Raw genomic sequence first — 18,437 nt, 5'->3', positions numbered from 1 at the left:
TAGACTCCATGCAGTGACATTCATCTCAAGTGTAGGAATGAGTGAATGCACTTATTATACACATGCACACATTTTTTTGAAAGAGACAAAAGAAGAAATAAATACTAATGTTTTCTGACTGAAAAGACTAGAAAAGGTGAATGCACTTATTACACACATGTGGACCATACAATTACAAGCTTTTGATATGTGAATGGAGGTGATGTGATACATTGATATATGGATACAGAATATACTGCTACTACTATAGTGAGCTTACACATTGACATAAACAGAGCATGCTAATGAAGAATGAGTGTTTTGATACGTTATGTGAATGAATGTAAGTAATAAGATATGAGTAGCTCTCGGTCACTAAACATTTTTCAAAGTAGCTCTCGGATGAAAAAAGGTTGGAGACCCCTGTTCTAGACACTAGAAGATCTGAGAAGTGTAAGCGTTAGGGTCAAAATAGATTCAATATTCCATCGGGCCAATCGGGTGGCAAGGTGGAGCTTCAATGATATTCCTCGCATCCAATCTGTTCCTCACAGATCTCCGCAATAGTTTAGGGAGTTGGATCAATTTGGGATTCGAGTTGAACAGAAAAGCAGTATCACAAGAATCACAGCGCTAAGCAAAGCACAGTGCAAACACCTCCCATGTCTAGAAACAAACTTTTAGTGAGGCCTGACTGTGGTGTATTGAAATACGTAATGACATATGCAGTTATTATAAACCACTAAGAGTTTAACAGTGTATGTTAAACCAATAAGAGTAATTGTTTTGATTCTCTCTTGGTTGAGCCAGTTGGGAACTGTGTGGTTCGTAAAAGGCAGTTAGGGGTAATTAAATATCTGAAGTGTATCTGATCATATCTGTATCATATCTGTATCATATCTGTATCATATCTGTATTGTAGCTGAGAAGAAAGAAATAAAACAGACTATTGAACTTCAAGCAAAGCTGACTTGGAGTTATTGATTATTAAGAACTCGCATCTGAGATCTGAGGATGCAACACCGACCATTTGGTCAGCCAGAGGCTTTGACAATGACGGGACAGATCGGCCTAATGTGCTGCTGCTTCCTCCTAACCCCCTGGGCTGATACAGACGTGGCCCCTGTCCCTCCTCCTCCTAACCCCTGGGCTGATACAGACGTGGTCCCTGTCCCTCCTCCTCCTAACCCCTGGGCTGATACAGACGTGGCCCCTGTCCCTCCTCCTCCTAACCCCTGGGCTGATACAGACGTGGCCCCTGTCCCTCCTCCTCCTAACCCCTGGGCTGATACAGACGTGGTCCCTGTCCCTCCTCCTCCTAACCCCTGGGCTGATACAGACGTGGTCCCTGTCCCTCCAGATCTGCTGTCGTAGGGAGGAGCAACTCTCCTAATCAAGGCATTAGGCTGTTAATGATACACCCAGGTGGTGCACCTTGACCACACCGTCTAAGAGGTGAATGTAGGATCACACGCACGCACACGCACGCACCCACCCACCCACCCACACACCCACCCACCCACACACCCACACACCCACCCACCCACACACCCACCCACCCACCCACACACCCACACACCACCACACACGACACACACGACACACACGCACACACTCCCTTTGGCACTTACAATGTGTGTTGTATTCTCATATAAAGATAATCAAGAATTGTGAATCAGCCCTCCCTGCCTGGGCTGTCCAGTCTGGTTTTAACACCCGTAAGCAACCAGGGGTGGCACCGTCATCTGGTGATGGACACAGACAAGACCAGAAACAGCCCAGCGAATTATTTCTTACAAAATATATGGCACTTGGCAAACATTATCTGGGCTTATACAACATCTACATCAGTGATAAGAGAGCGATCTAATACAGCTACGTCTTATCATACGGTGCAGTGGTCCGTATAAGGGGCTTTACCATGGAAACCTTCCATTGACAAACTTCTGCTCAAATTGCATATTTATGTTAATGGAGGTGTATATAAGACGTATACAGTGGGGTGCAAAAATGTGGGCACCCCTATGTCTGTTACAATTAATCTCCAAGGCCCAGTAGTTCAAAACTGTTAATCCCGATCGGATCGGATCAGATTTGGATTTTGGGTAAATTCAAAACCAAAAAACAGGATTAGGATCACTTTGATATCCGATCAGATCAGGAAATCAAATCCAAGCTTTAATCTGGATCAAATATTCAAAACACAGGATTGGGATCAGTTTGATCCCAAAAAACTGGATTATCTTGATCCCACCAGAGGGGTGAATTTCCAGTGGATTACCAGAGCAAAATGTACTATACAATTTATTTAAAAATATGTTTCAATATAAATAAGATGGCAAAGTTTGTTAACTGAAATAATACACAATTTTGGGCAAATAAATGTTATCCAAAAACTGTGGTCACGTTTGTGGTGGCCTATTTTGTTTTCAACCAAATGTTGATGACATAAATGTTTATGCTCATAAAAGTATCACAACAAAGATTGTCAATCACAAATGTAATTTAGATTAAAGAAAATATTATTATTTTTAAAACAAACTCCATCATCTGTCATCACCTTTCAAAAGTAATTGCGGACAATAGCGTCTGGCATTGCACCACCACTCAGTCTCTCATTTAGAGGGAAATCCATAGGTGGGCCGAGATCATCAGCAGGTGCAAGGGGCTCTGGGGGATCATGGATGTCAGAGAGGGGGACTCTGCGATGGACAGGATATTGTGTAGCACAATACAAGCCAGTGTTATGCGGCATGGTCGTTGGGGTTCCACTCTCAGATAGTTGAGGCATGCAAAACGCCTCTTCAGTACTCCATTATGATGTGATGTCCTTTATGTATTTAAACAAATAATTAGACATTACAGATGTCTCTGCAATGTGGTCTCTTGTCTTCCTTGTATTATTTTTCATATCCACTATATGGAGATCGGTAGGATTAAAGCACTGATATTAAGGATCTAGTCATCTTGAAAAGTCTGAATCTGGATCAGGGTGATCCTATCCTGAATTGCATTGAAATACTGGGACAAAACCTGGCCGAGTTGTCTGATCCTGGATCACAAAAAATGGGATTTCAAAATCTGATCGGATCTGATTGAGATTAAACGTTTTGAACTACTGGGCCCAAGTGATTGAAAGCAAACGCTTCTGCCAGGACGAATGTGGAAACATTCCAAAAAGGAAGGCTACAGGAAGCGTTTGCAAGCTGTTATAGTTGCCCGAGGAGGAGTTACAAAGTACTAGCTGACAGCAGGGTTCACAAACTTTTGCACAAGGCTTTCCTTGTTTTATTATTTTGAAACTGTAAAAAGTTGTTTTTGTGTCATGTTTAACTTTGTACCATTTAGAGGTTAGGTTTGCTTCTTTTCACTTAGATATAAATTGTAAAAAGCATTTTGACCAGGGGTGTGCACATTTTTGCACCCCACTGTATAAGCCTGTAGATGTATATAAGATATATAGTAGCCTGTGTATCTAAAAAAAGGATTTGTCTGTCTGAGTAGAGACATATCATGAGGAGAATACAAATGCTCATTCGTACTGTATAATAGATACAGCTATAATAGAACTGTATATGTATAATATCATATCCCATACTGTTGGTGTCCATATTATGACCTCATCACACCACACTGTAAAAACAAAGAGAGGAGCCAAGAGACCACCATAAAGATTGTCTTTGAACCTGGGGCGAACCACTTTGATGCCAGTTCATAATTGTTTATAACAGTTTGTCTTTACCATATCGTGACACTCCCAACAATAGCGTGTGAGATTGTGGGAGAGTTCCAGAACACCTGCCTGTAGATGACACGAATTAATCCGACCGGCCGCCATTTGATGAGTGGCCTTTCCCTCCGACTCCTGCCATAAAGGTGATATCCCGGCCGGCTTTATGGGGCCGTGGGACGATTAGGTGCTTTACAGCTGAGGGTTCAAAGTCTGAGAATGGTTCAGGGATGAGTCAGGAATGAGCACCAAACATGCCCACTTACTGTTTATCGAAATGGACTGACTTACATAACGGCTTATTCCAAAGCGCTTTACAATGGCCTCTCATTCACCCCTTCACACACACATTCACACACCAATGGCAGCAAGCTACCATTGCAAGGTTCAGTGTCTTGCCCAAGGACACCTCGACATGTGGCCAGCCGGGGTTCGAACCGCCGATCTTGTCATCATTAGACGTCGGCTCTACCTCCTGCACCACAGCGCTTTAACGAGACCTACACAGTAACGCATTGAATGGAAAACATGCAGGTTCACAAGTTCACTCTTTCAAACGTACCTTCAAGGAGACTCCCTTTGAGTGCATCCTCCTAGAGCGATGTAAAGACTATCCTTAGCCTGACTGCACCACATTAGAGAAAGCGTCTAATCTTTTCCTCAACAGGGTCTACCCGCACCATTTACTTAGTAAATTAGATAAATTAAAACTGAAAGAGGCCTTAGTCTATTTCACTATACTCTCTGTTCCTCTGGAATCTCTTTCCCCAATTAGTGAGAGGGCCCAAGAGGGCCCACATACCTTGAACAACAAAGACCTACATGGCAGAGTTTCCAGAAAGCAGCCTTTCCTAAAGACCTCAACACAAAATTAAGTGTCTGAAGTATGCGTACTCCAAGTATGAGAAACCTGAAGCCTATTGGAACAATGTGCTTTGGACTGACGAAACCAAAATGGAACTTTTTGGACACAACCACAGATGGGATGTTTGGAGAAAAAAGGGTGAAGCATTTGAAAAAGAGAAGAACACCTTGCCAACTGTTAAGAATGGAGCCATTATACTTTGGGGTTGTGTAGCAGCTGGGGGCACAGGCAATATTGTGCGGGTGCAAGGAAGAATGGATTCCACCAAATATCAAGACATTCTAGAGGGCCCAAGCTGCTCTCTCACTCTGTTAAGTGCATGGACATGCACTCTGCTAGTAATTACTTTTCCATCCCAAACTAAATCGCTGACATGTGTTCTCTGATGGCCGGCGACGGATGGCTCTAATCAACAACTGTATTTGGTTTGTATTGTTTTAGACCGTGGGTCCTGTCTGAAACATCCTCCTTCCCTCGCTCCCTTCCTCCAAGATCATTACTCATCTGAAATGACTTGTTTCGTTGAAAGCAATGCGGTGGAAAAACCTGACATCTTCTTCCCCCCCAATGGCATATATAGGGTTGCAAAGTTCCCTCACATTTGGGAAACTGATCATTTCCAAAGTTTCCATAGGGTTTTCCATACAATTAATCAGAAAGTTTCCCAAACGTACAGCAATTTTGCAACCCTAATGGCATCCCATCGTTCCCTCTGACTGCTCCATGCAGACAGTAACGTGGCGAGTCATCGTCCTCGGGCTCTGCCAGTGCCAGGGTAGAGGAGGTGGTGCCAGGTGACAGATCGGTCATATGACGCAAACAACAACAACACAACGTAGCACTGGGGCTAGGCTAGGCTAGGCAGGACTAGAGTGGGCCAGCATGCGTCTGTCTGTCTCCTCAGGCGGTGTGTGAGTGTTTAAGTGTGTGTGTGTGTGTGTGTAAGTTGAGGTACTTCTTTCAGAGTGAATGAGGTAACTAGATTCCATAGAAACAAGTGTTACATAATTGTGTCAATTCATTTTACTTGGAAAACAGCCGTGCCTTTTTTACCTACTAAAAGAACTGCCTCGCCCTCTTTACAATGCTCAAGCTGCTATTTACACACAACGACCACTAGTTGGCCGCTTGTAAATTAGCCTACTTCCTACACAGAAAAACAGCAAAATAGCTTTATATTAGCTTATCCTGATGTGATTTTGAAAATGTAAGGATACTGGGTGATAGAACGCACATATCTAGGAAAAGTCATGAAAGAAGGGTCCTGAAATTTGATAGAGTGCAAAGATATAACACTTTTCTTTATTCACAGGCCCCTTGTGGCTGTTCTAGTGTTAAAACCAAACCCATGGCCAGGGTTTAGGCCAGTTTGAATGAGATCCGATTATAAAATCCTCATTTGCTGAGTAGCATGTAGCATGGGTACCTGGAGGAAGCAGCTGCCTCTCCGTGTGTGCTCTGGTATGGACACCCTGTAGAGCTGCTGTTGGAACACCGGCTCGTTGTCGTTGACGCCCGCCACCGCGACTGTGACCGTCGCCGTGGACGACAGGGCATGCCCCCCTCCGTCCGCCGCCACGACCAGGAACCGTACCTGGTGAGTTGGCAGGGATTAAAGGGACGTTACACTCAAAGATCGAAATGTATCCGATTTTTTTCAGATGCGACCCACTGTGTTGTGTGTCTGTTTGGTGTGCCCCCCCCCCCCCCCCCCCCAACCCCAAATGGAAAAAAGATCAGGGGGGTATTCCATCAACGTTGCTAAAGGAAAAAATCCAGGCTTATTCTGATAAATCTCACGAGAGTTATCAAAAATAAGCCTGGATTTTCTTTTAATGACGTTGATGGAATACCCCCCCCCCCTGGATATCACACTGTGCTCATCTTTTACGATTCGTTTCAGGTAAATGTATGTATGTGTGTCATGTACTTAGGGTTGCAAAATTCCCATACGTTTGGGGAAACTTTCCGGTAATTTCCAAAGTTTCCCTATGGGTGTCAATATGGAAACTTTGGAAATGATCGGAAAGCTTCCCAAATTTACGGGAATTTTGCAACCCTACATATGTACTGAAATCATAAAAATAAAAAAATAAAGTGTTCGAAAGAAAGAAAAAACACAACACCTCCGTCTCCCTCTCGCGGTCCAACCTCGCTGCCGTGGTGACAAGTCCCGACGCCGGGTCGACATTGTCTCTGTTCTCTCTGTCCAACACTACGGCTGTGGAAATAATCCCGGTGTTTCCGTCTATCTCCAGATCTTTAAACACAGAAGAATCTCTGCTTTCCGAGATGAAAAATCCACTCGCTGGCGTCGCTAACACCGCTCGTAGATCCCCGACAACGGTTCTTGTAGGTAGTCCCTCTTCAATGGAGAGGCTGAGGTTGTACACCTGTGCCGATGTCCGAGGCATACATAACAGCAACGCGACGAGGAGCTGACGCACCGTCGCCGCGTTTTGGAGACTCATCTTTCCCTTCAACATGTTAAGCTTCCATATCTAAGTTGAATGTGCATATCTCTAAAAACCAATCTTAATCGAACATACTCACGTTTCAGACCACTTTTCGTAATGAGGGCAGGTGCACGGACAGAACATTTTCGTGTGCCGGGATAAGGTTCATTAAAGTTCACCTCTCCAACGCGTAAAACGTTCAACAAACTCACCAGAAGGTAATTTAAGGACAAGTCCGTCCAAATATAACAAATATCCAGTCCATAAGTCTTTGAAATGCATCGTATAGTAAATAAGGTCTAGTTAAATTCTCTCGAACAGTGCTCTGAATCACCGGAGGGCAGCAGTACCATGAGCTCACTGTCCACTCACCGCACTTGCTGACCTTGGCCGCGTTCGTAAATGCGCTCTGAGAGCGCCGGAGCGTCCATGTGACTGCCTCTTGTTCAATCAAATGACTTGGTTCCTTTATAACGTTGAACCCAGTGTGCGCTCTGGCGACTTTACGAACGCGGCCCTTGATTCCCATAGATGGAATTAGCTCACATAGGACATTAGATGTGTACCTTGATATCGAAAGTGAATCAATTAACTAATCAAAGTAATGATGTTAGTTACTTCCTGACATTATTGATACAAAATAAGGCTCAAGTTGGAATATGTTTCAAAACGATTACATATTTAAAAATACAGTATGTTGTGTTATTTTACAATTTAATTATTTCTCTTTATGAAGGACGCATGAATCAAGGTTGTCCTGGAAGAGAATTTCTGCTTGAGCTCTGACAATGTTCCCCAACTCTGAGGATTGTTTTTTCCAGCAGGACAATGCTCCAAACACAACCAGGTCAATCAAGGTGTGGAGGGAGGACCACCAGATTAAGACCCTGTCATCGCCAGCGCAATGTGATCAAGAGATTAAGAGCCAGATGGATGGTCACAAGCTATCAAACAATGCAGAGCTGCTTGAATTTTTGCACCAGGAGTGGCATAAAGTCACCCAACACCAACAGCAATGTGAAAGACCGGTGGAGAGCATGCCAAGACGCATGAAAGCTGTGATTGAAAATCAGGGTTTGTCCACCAAATAATGATTCCTGAACTCTTCTTAAGTTAAAACATTAGTATTGTGTTGTTTAACAACTTTTTTGTTGTTGTTGCATTATTCGAGGTCTGAAAACGCTGGATCTTTTTTGTTATTTTGACCATGTTGTCATTTTCTGAAAATAAATGCTCAAAATATTTTTATTTGGAATTTGGGAGAAATGTCAGTAGTTTAGAGAATACAATAAATCATTATACTCAAACATATACCTATAAATAATAAAAACAGAGAAACTAATAATTGTGCAGTGGTCTATTAATTTCCAGAACTGTATAATGCATGTAGCCACCTTGATAGTCAACAAAATAGCTGGATGCAACGGTCCGTTATGAAATTATAAATAATCTACGTTATTATATTCATGTTTCCCTTTTTGTTTTATTGTCAGTGAAAATAGAACAACATAGAAATTTGTGTCAAAAATGTTCTTTGCAGTGCCATAAAAACACTGAATCCAGTATGTATTTGGACTAGTATGTAAACAAGGTGTTTACAGGGGTTATTGTGATTATCATTTATCATTTGGGTTCCTAACTATTTATTCTTTGTTTTCTTTTTTTTTCTGTAATTAAGTATGTAAATACGATATTTGTATTTTGGGTACGCAGTATTTGTATATATAATGACATTGTATTAAATTGAAGCATCTTTATGATTTATGGAGAAGAGGTGGGATTGAATAAATTGTACTTCCCACTCCTTTTCGAATATGTGTATTATTTGTTTGTTTGTTTTCTGTTATATTCATTATTGTTGCTTTATCTTTTTTGCACATATTTGAAATAAACATACCAATAAATAAATCAATCAATCAAGACTAGTCTGCAGATGGACACAAATAGAGTCTGTCTTTACTGATGGGCTTTGGACACGTCGCCCTCCAGTGGCATGTCCTATATTGCACAGGACTATGTACAAGTCCATTCATTAGCTTGTGCTCATGACCATCAATCAACACATTATTGTGGCATCATGTATTGCATACATTATTGCACACACAAAAAGATTAAACAAACAAAAGCTAAGTTCCAACATCCACACCACACATGCAAGGCGTCCTGACCACCCAATCAAAAGTTAATGGGTTATTTTTCCTGAATTGTTGATACTCCGGTGGCGTGTTTGAATGTTTAATCTCATATTTACTGTAGGTCCATATATATACAATGTCTATCTATTTAGCGTTGCCCATAGCCACAACCAGTCTTGCTACCGCCCCTTATTTTTTCTGTGTTACGCTTGCATGAAAATGATCTGTAATAGTCATAGGCAAGGAAAGGCACATTTATTTATATAGCACATATTCAATATCACACATGGAGGAATGTCTTAGTGTCCCCCACATGTCTGGTAAACCCTGGGCACGTACACTTTGTCAGGCTGCCCTCGAACAGGAGGTACAGGACCCCGGCCGCTAAGACAAACAGACTGAAGGACTGCTTCTACCACAGGGCCGTCAAGGCCCTGAACACAGAAAAGGCCTAAGTTCTGGGCCCAGGACAGTCCGGACGGATTGTATGGCAGCTAGTGCTGAGGCACAAACATGTACATTTTCAAGCCTGCAAACTGTGACACTTTAAAATAACGTGAAAAAATACTTTTGTGCAATATGACAACCCTAGTTGACTATCTGTGCAGTATAGTACAGTGGATTGTGTACATAGCCTTTATTGATGTAAACCAGCTCCTTACCTTCTTGTGATTTTATGCTTTTATGCTTTTTCTAAAATGTGTTTTTTTTCCCTTTCCTAACACCAGGGGAGCCACCCCTCCTAAATTTCGTTGTTTGGTACCTGTACTGTAGCAATGACAAATAAAGTCCATTCCATTCCATTCCAAATATTGAGGATCCCTATATCTATCAGGTTGCTTTAAGGCTTGATGTTTACACTTCTATATTACAGTGGATGTGAAATCAGTCAAAACCACTGGATTACCGTAACTATTGAAATTGAGGTATTTGTACTTTCTGACTAGACGGAGGAAAGCCACCCTGGTGAGGGGGGGGGTTCTCGCTAGATTGTTGTTTCTGATACACTGTCATGGAATACAACATCAGACTTGTCTCTGGTCATTTCTGTTGAAGATTTCCCAAACTAGGTGCCCTTCCTGTTAGTAAAAGATGAAATGTACCACTTGAAGTTTATTCACAAAACACTATAATTGCAAAAACAAGTGATTTATTGAGCATAATTTTATTGAACCAATATGCATTTCTATTTTCACATGTGTATGTAGCCTACTATGTCATATTTGACTGTACTGCCTATTCCAAGTACCATTTGCAGTCTTCGGTGTAAGACGTTTCTCCAACAAAGGCACCATTTTGGACAGCTAAGAACCTTCCAGAATGTTTGTTCTTCATAACGACAGCTCTCTCATGGCTGTGGTCGCTCTGGTCCACTAGTAGTAGCCACTCCTCCGCAACGTACGCGCTGGCTTTGGTGTACACACAGTCCCCCTGGGGGTCAAACCCTGTCACGCAGAAGAGCAGAGAACATCTTCACAACAAAGTTATGTTTGGTTAAAAAAGGTTCATTTTTATATTGCTACAATAGTCGACTGTACATACAATAGATAATTAGTCTTTTTGTTGACGGTGTCAATTATGGTATGATTAAACAAACATCCATTTCTAAAATACCAAACGTGTCTTTATTTATTTGAAGTGTTATTGTTAAGGAGGAGGTTTCACCACCAACAAGGATCGTTGAAGACTTACCCAGGTAACCGTGGGTGATGACATTGCGGTACTGTTTGTAGCCGTTTCCTTTGATCTCCTCCCAGCAACCGTTGGCACCGGGGTTGCCATGGAGCTCCAATGTGTTCCTGGTCTCACTGGTTGGATGGAACTTCTGCTCACCTGTGAGATCCAGAGCCATGCATACAAACCGGAAGACACGTTTCAATAGGCTAATGCTACAGGTAAATAATTATCCCACGTTTGACACAACTACTAAGGCAAACTCCCCAATGGAGTCTTGAAATTAACTGAAACCGGTCCCCTCCCCCATGTGTTGGTAAGCCAAAAATGTAATCTGTGTGTTGTTGATACTCTGTATCCATGGTAATTGCACCAATGTGCCACGTCATGTCTTACCTGACTCCCAGAGGTAGAGGCGTGAGAGAGCGTGTCGGAACCCTCGTCCAGGCTTCCTCTTCAGGCTAGGCCTCCTGGCTAGTGTGGGTAACGGCGGTGGGGTTGGGGGTCCCTCCTGCTGGTCTGAGTGGTCCTGGTCTTGGTTCTGGTCCTGGCCACTGGGGGCAGGCTCCTCCAGGGTTAAGAGGTGGCCAGCATTGAACAGGATCTCCTCCTCCAGAGAGCGGACACGCCTCTCAAAGTCATCCTCGCTCTTCTCTGCGTTTCTGGACAGAAACAGGAGGTTCAGTCAGGTGGTGTGGCGTGTTTCTAGTCTCAGTCAGGGGGTTTAGTTTCCTGGGGGAGAGTCGTTGTATAAATGCAGCAGGACATGAAGCCCTAGGACTGACCAGACTGTGCTGTGCTGCTCAGCTGTTTACCTTTCACATCCTCTATTCCAGCAGCCATTAGATGGATTTTGGTGGCGCCAGCCTTGATTTAAACATGTATAACTATTTACAACTGAACGAGCCTGGCGGACATCCTGAAGATGTCACACCCTCCCTCCTGAGGCGGGGATCGAACCAGCGACCTTCCGATTGCTAGCCGGGCTCTCTAACCTCTAGGCTACCGCCCCCCCCCCTCTCACCTGAAGTCGAGCCACAGGAGCCCAGCGGTGATCAGGCCCAGCCACTCACTGGCCTCCCAGTTCTTGGTCAGCATGACGGGCACCATGGCGACCTGCCTGGCGTCTGCGTAGCTCAGCTCCTTCTTACAGCTACGGGAGGCCTGGTACTCTGGAGTCAGGAACGGGCAGATGACTGCTGCCTCCTCCACACCCGCCGCCATCCTGACCACGCACACGGACGGACAGACAGACAGACACACAAATGTGTCATTTTTGTACATCTGTGGCAATTGCACATCTGCAAAATACAACCCATTAACAATTACTGAGAAAATGTGACATTTACCATATGTGACAACAGGTTCATGCGTTGCTAACGTCTGTTAACGTCTGTACTCACGAGTCATTGATGTTCCCTGTCACTCCTCCCTCTATGTCCATCCACACCTGCAAGCCATCGTCCTTCAGACGGTCGTAGACCCTCTTCACCAGGGCCTGGTCGTCCCACTGGTACGACAGCATCACATGGGGCGCCATTTTACTGTCCTCCAGACTAAACAGGCCAGTTGTCAGAAGCGATACTTGAATAGATGTGTGTTCTATTACTCCTGGCAGTGACTTTAAGTAGGCAATTGTTGGAGAACTGGACTTTGTGACAATGCAGAGACGCTGTGTCTGTCTGTGGAGGTAGGAGGACCGACAGGGGCCAGTGGCAGGCGCTGCTCAGCGGGGGTCTTCTCTCTCAGTTCTCCGTGTGACTGGGGGCCTCTCTCTCCACCGTCTCTCTGCGGGCTACGCCCCCCCCCCCCCGGATGTATTGTGGCGACAGTAGATATACGTTGTTATTACTTCTACTTCTTTTCACTTTGCCCGGAAACCGGCTCTCACCCAGTCAATACGCTGCTGTCCATTCATCGCTCTTCCTCCCCTTGGGGCTTCTCCGCTCCTCCTTATCTGTGCCTCCCGTAAGGGGACCCAGGTGTGGCGCGTCAGGCTAACGAGGCCATCCGCCTGATTGCAGGATGCAGGGCAGCTGTGCTTCGTTATGGTGTAAATGGTCTTAGGCCCTGTCCACACCTATACGTTTTTTTGATAAACGTGGATTTTTATATTCGTTTTGGGGGGTTCGTCCAGACGCAAACGAGTTTTTGCCCCCTGAAAACGAAGATGTTTAAAAACGCCTGCCAGAGTGAAGATGTTTAAAAACGCTGTATATTCGCCGTATATTTTTGACGTGTGGACGAGATAGACGGAGCTTTTTGTATTCGTCACGTCATCATGCGCGGAGATTTCTATGATCATGCGCACTGCAGCTGTTTGCTGTTCCCTCCAATGTCATATCCTGCCACCAGAAACTACTATGTTTACAACAGGCAACGGTGTTCGAGGCTACACAAGCGAGGAAAATGGACGTGTACAAAGTGCTTCTAGTTCTTTCACTGTTAACTGGACTTTGACAACTGTCAATATACAAGTCTGCGTATTTATGACATCAATACTTACATACAGCGTGACATTCGCGTCAAAAATCTGTATGTGCGCATACTCAGTTGTAAACATGTACAAATCTTTTTTGCAACTTCAACTCTGAATATGCAAGTCTACAAATCTTTTTTGCAACTTCAACTCTGAATATGCAAGTCTACAAATCTGTTTTGCACCGACAACTGTCAATATACAAGTCTGCGTATTTGTGACATCGATATCATTCCATACAACTGTACCGCCCCACTTGCAGGCATCCTAGTGGTTGTGAAATATGTATGTTCCGTAAAAAGAACGTAGGCGCAGGCGTTGTCATTGTGTCTGTCAACCTCGGTCTGTGGCTGAACCAGGGACAGCGCGGTCGGCTGTCAATTTGTGCCCGCTTAAAGTATCCCCTTTCTGGTATGAATCATAACAAGCCAGGGGGTCTGGTGGAAGGTACACAGTAGCTGCTGTCAGAGAGGGTCGTCATCTTCAGGATGACCTAACACACAGTGCAACCATGCGTGTGTATTGTGTGTGTATTGTGTGTGTGTGTGTGTGTGTGTGTGTGTGTGTGTGTGTGTGTGCGCGTGCGCGCGTGTGTGTGTGTTAAATTACCGACCAAAATCCATTGCATTGAGCAAAAATGCGAAATAAATGGTTTGTAAAATTATGTTAATCAATTTAGCCTCATTATGCAAATGACAAATTAATGAGGACGTGTATCTATGGCACAGGAGAGAGAGAGAGAGAGAGAGAGAGAGAAAGAGAGAGAGAGAGAGAGAGAGAGCGAGAGAGAGAGAGAGAGAGAGAGAGAGAGAGAGAGAGAGACTGCCCAGGTATCATTTCTCAAACATGCGCCTGTCTCCCAGTTCCTCCTGTTCACATGTTACTCGATTAGACGACCTGACAAGTGTGGAATGTATGCTGAATTAAACATTGGATTTTTAAGCGACATGTTTTATTACACCTAAGTGTAGCAGGTACAAATATATGCTGCGCCTTTAAGACGAGGTCACATGAACGCGCAGGGGTGAACGCGCAGGTGTGCTTGAGAGAGGAGCAGTGAGTTGGAACGAGCAACGTGGTCGGAGCGGTAGCGGTGTGGGCTCTTTGCAAGTACATCGTTTTGATAAGAAGATATTGACGAGTGGTCATACAAAGTACGGGATACGTTGATCAGCGAGTGTTTTGTTTGGGAGGAGCCGGCCTGAACGTCGTCGGTATCGAGAGGTGAAGCGTGCGCCAGCTCACCCCTCCCCCACCCCGTGTGTGAACTGCGAGAAAAAGGAGCTACACGTGGTTGGTGTTCATTGTCCTGGACAGAGGAGAAGCGTGCGCCAGTGAGGCGTGGGTTCAGCAAGGTTTCTCGGAGTTTACCCTGCCAGCCATCAGACACTCTTGACGTGCGATCTCTGCTGGATGGGTAATCTCTGCACTACACCTTGCCATTAGCACTGGCCAACCACGCATACCGTGCGCAGACGAACAGAACTGAACTGAACGGACTAACGCTCGCACGCGCACACACACACACACACACGCACACACACACACACACACACACACACACGCACCCACACGCATACACAAGCCCACACTGGAGGAAAAGGACTGCTCATTCAGACTGAGATGTGTTACATGTCAATGTGAAAGTAAGAGTGAAATGCCTGTTTTGAGTTTATCTGCATTCAGTTAAGTTGATGATGTTGCATTTAAAGGGTATGGTTTATTAAGTGTACATTTCAAGCATTCAGGGTTGGATGGTGAATTAGAACAGATGTATTGTATGCATTGATTTGCCTTTCATGTGATTTCTTGCTAGTGACCAGTGTATTAATGAAACCATACCATATTGAATTTCTTGACCCAAAGTTAACCGTTTTGTGTTTGAATATGTTTCCATAAGCTCTGTGTAATTTCCCATTTCATTTACTTACCTGGGGGTAGGGGCGCCTCACCTGTTTAGATAGACCTAGGTAAAGTAGGGGGTAGTGTCAGGTCAGTTCGGCACTTACCTCGCACACACTGCACACACTTTTCACGGCCACCTACTAAACAGGAAACAACTTGCTCACTCACCTGAACATTGAGGCCATAGGTATTGGGTGTGGGGGACCTAGATCCTGTCCCACTCAGTCCTCCCCAGACTAAGTACTTTGTAACCCCTACAAGGCGGCGGTAATAATCCCGACCGTCACAATTGGCGTCACGAACAGGATAGAATAAGCAACCATTTTTAAGTGAAAGCCATGGCAGAATTAGAGGAACTTAAGAAGCAATTTGAGGGGATGATGGAGAGGTTCAATGACCAAGCCGAGGCCCTGATACAAGCTAGAAGCGAGCATAGAGAAGCTCTGGCATTAGCTAAAGCAGTCATAGATCAGCAGAAAGAAAAGCCCCCTGCATCTATTGTGTATATCCCCAGAGACCGCAAGATTTCAGATTTCAGTGGTAAACAAGGTGATGTAGATATTGAAGAATGGATCACATCAATTAAATCTGCCCTTCAAATCATGAAGGTCCCTATAGAGGACCAAGCCGAGTTCATCAAGCAGCATCTTCAAAACGAAGCCAAACTCACAGTCAAGTATATGGCAGACAAAGCTAAGGATGCAGAGACCATATTTGAAGCACTGCGTAAGACTTATGGTGACAAAGTCCCTTTAGGCACCCGGCTCAAAGAATTCTATGACCGCAAGCAGTTGGCAGGAGAGACCATACGTTCTTACGCCTATGACCTTCAAGGAAAGCTAATGCGAATTCGTCGTAGAGATGCCAAGCGTGTCCCTGATTCAGACGGAATGCTGAAAGAACAGCTTGCTCTTGGGCTTAGAGATGATATCTTAAGAAGAGAGATCAAGAGGAGACTGAAGGAAAATGAGAGTCGTACTTTTGCTGAGCTAATGCAAGACGCCATCTCATGGTCTGAGGAGGAAGAGGTTCAGGGGTCTGATAGTGCGCAAAGCAGTTCCCGTGCCAAAGGTGCCATTAATGCTACCAGGGCTACCGACGAACCTGCTTCGCAGTTGACAATGGAGATGTTGTATGAAGCAATACAAAAGTTAGCCATCCGTCAAGATGAACTGTTCCAGATGATGGGCCACAGTGGCACTGGCATGACACAAGGGAAAGGCGAGAAGGCAAGAAGCCCCCCTTTGAAAAACGAAGATGGGCAGTTCATCTGCTACACGTGCAATGAGCCAGGACACATCAGCAGACACTGTCCTCTGAACAGGGGAGCTATGGGCATGGCACGTCCTCCACTCAGAAGGGATGGGCCATCTGGGCCTGCAGGAAACGACCCCGGAGGGGCGATGCGCCAGAGTCCAGGTACCCCTGCAATTAGAAGTCACCTGGCAAGGCAGCCCTGTAACACTTCTCAAGCCTCAAGTGTAAGTGCCTTTGGAAACTGCTTGGTCGTTGAAGTGAAGATAGCAGGCGTGAAGACTGACTGCCTGTTGGACACAGGCTCAGAGGTGACCACAATCCGGGAATCTTACTTCAGAGAGTACTTTGGGAAGTCGGCGTTGTCCTCAGCCAACTTGGTCCAGCTTGCCGCTGCCAATGGCCTCGAAATTCCCGTCCTTGGATGCCTGGAGGCGGAGGTAGAGTGCATGGGGAAGACCGTTGGCAGGAAGTGTGTCTTTGTCCTTAAAGATGAAAGCCCAGATGTGGAAGAGATGAGAGGCCTCCCAGGTATCCTGGGAATGAATGTTCTAAGTGAACTGAAGGATCTTTTCGTTGCCACGGACGGCATGAAGAAGATGAATAAGTATCGGGAAACAGAGGCTAAGGTCCACAGGGTGATAGCGAACATCAGAAAAGAGGCAGGGTCCCTCGGACAGAGTGACCGAATAGGATATGTTAAAGTGGCAGGCAGAGAGACAGTCATCATTCCCCCACTCAGCGAGCGCATCCTGGAGGGTTCGCCTCGACTACAGAGAGGGCTCGCCTCGCCTACGGAGAGGGCTCGCCTCGCCTACGGAGAGGGTTCGCCTCAACTACGGAGAGGGCTCGCCTCGCCTACGGAGAGGGCTCGCCTCGCCTCGCCTACGGAGAGGGTTCGCCTCGCCTACGGAGAGGGCTCGCCTCGCCTACGGAGAGGGCTCGCCTCGTCTACGGAGAGGGCTCGCCTCGCCTACGGAGAGGGCTCGCCTCGTCCACGGAGAGGGTTCGCCTCGCCTACGGAGAGGGCTCGCCTCGCCTACGGAGAGGGCTCGCCTCGCCTACGGAGAAGGTTCGCCTCGCCTACGGAGAGGGCTCGCCTCGCCTACGGAGAGGGCTCGCCTCGCCTACGGAGAGGGTTCGCCTCGCCTACGGAGAGGGCTCGCCTCGTCTACGGAGAGGGCTCGCCTCGCCTACGGAGAGGGCTCGCCTCGCCTACGGAGAGGGTTCGCCTCGCCTACGGAGAGGGCTCGCCTCGCCTACGGAGAGGGCTCGCCTCGCCTACGGAGAGGGCTCGCCTCGTCTACGGAGAGGGCTCGCCTCGCCTACGGAGAGGGCTCGCCTCGCCTACGGAGAGGGTTCGCCTCGCCTACGGAGAGGGCTCGCCTCGCCTACGGAGAGGGTTCGCCTCGCCTACGGAGAGGGCTCGCCTTGCCTACGGAGAGGCACCCGTCCAGTCGCATCGTCATTTGGATGTTGGATGGCATGGCAGGGTTTCGCAGGGGGGAATGTAGCAGGTACAAATATATGCTGCGCCTTTAAGACGAGGTCACATGAACGCGCAGGGGTGAACGCGCAGGTGTGCTTGAGAGAGGAGCAGTGAGTTGGAACGAGCAACGTGGTCGGAGCGGTAGCGGTGTGGGCTCTTTGCAAGTACATCGTTTTGATAAGAAGATATTGACGAGTGGTCATACAAAGTACGGGATACGTTGATCAGCGAGTGTTTTGTTTGGGAGGAGCCGGCCTGAACGTCGTCGGTATCGAGAGGTGAAGCGTGCGCCAGCTCACCCCTCCCCCACCCCGTGTGTGAACTGCGAGAAAAAGGAGCTACACGTGGTTGGTGTTCATTGTCCTGGACAGAGGAGAAGCGTGCGCCAGTGAGGCGTGGGTTCAGCAAGGTTTCTCGGAGTTTACCCTGCCAGCCATCAGACACTCTTGACGTGCGATCTCTGCTGGATGG

At 46.1% G+C, this 18,437-nt stretch overlaps 2 protein-coding genes across 2 annotated transcripts in view; both read right to left on the bottom strand.

Annotated features, from left to right (window-relative positions):
• Positions 1 to 7,045, bottom strand: part of LOC308160686 (protocadherin-23-like) — a gene marked incomplete at both ends in the record, with an annotated part of 73,220 nt that extends 66,175 nt beyond the window's left edge. Inside the window, 2 exon segments of the mRNA XM_080534629.1 lie at positions 6,001 to 6,168; positions 6,701 to 7,045. Coding sequence (XP_080390755.1) covers positions 6,001 to 6,168; positions 6,701 to 7,045 — 513 coding nt within the window.
• Positions 7,046 to 10,401: 3,356 nt separating this feature from the next.
• Positions 10,402 to 12,379, bottom strand: LOC308160685 (uncharacterized protein; the record flags this gene model as incomplete). The annotated part of the gene is made up of 5 exons (XM_080534628.1): positions 10,402 to 10,610; positions 10,858 to 10,998; positions 11,236 to 11,501; positions 11,864 to 12,064; positions 12,243 to 12,379. The coding sequence occupies 5 exons, from the start codon at positions 12,377 to 12,379 to the stop codon at positions 10,402 to 10,404; spliced, it is 954 nt and encodes a 317-aa protein (XP_080390754.1).
• Positions 12,380 to 18,437: the final 6,058 nt, after the last annotated feature.

The sequence above is a fragment of the Nansenia antarctica genome (genome assembly GCF_963989245.1).
Source record: "Nansenia antarctica genome assembly, chromosome: 6".
In the NCBI taxonomy this organism is placed as follows: Eukaryota; Metazoa; Chordata; class Actinopteri; order Argentiniformes; family Microstomatidae; genus Nansenia; species Nansenia antarctica.
Note: the sequence above shows the minus strand (reverse complement) of the source record. Positions and strands in the feature narration are given on the sequence as shown.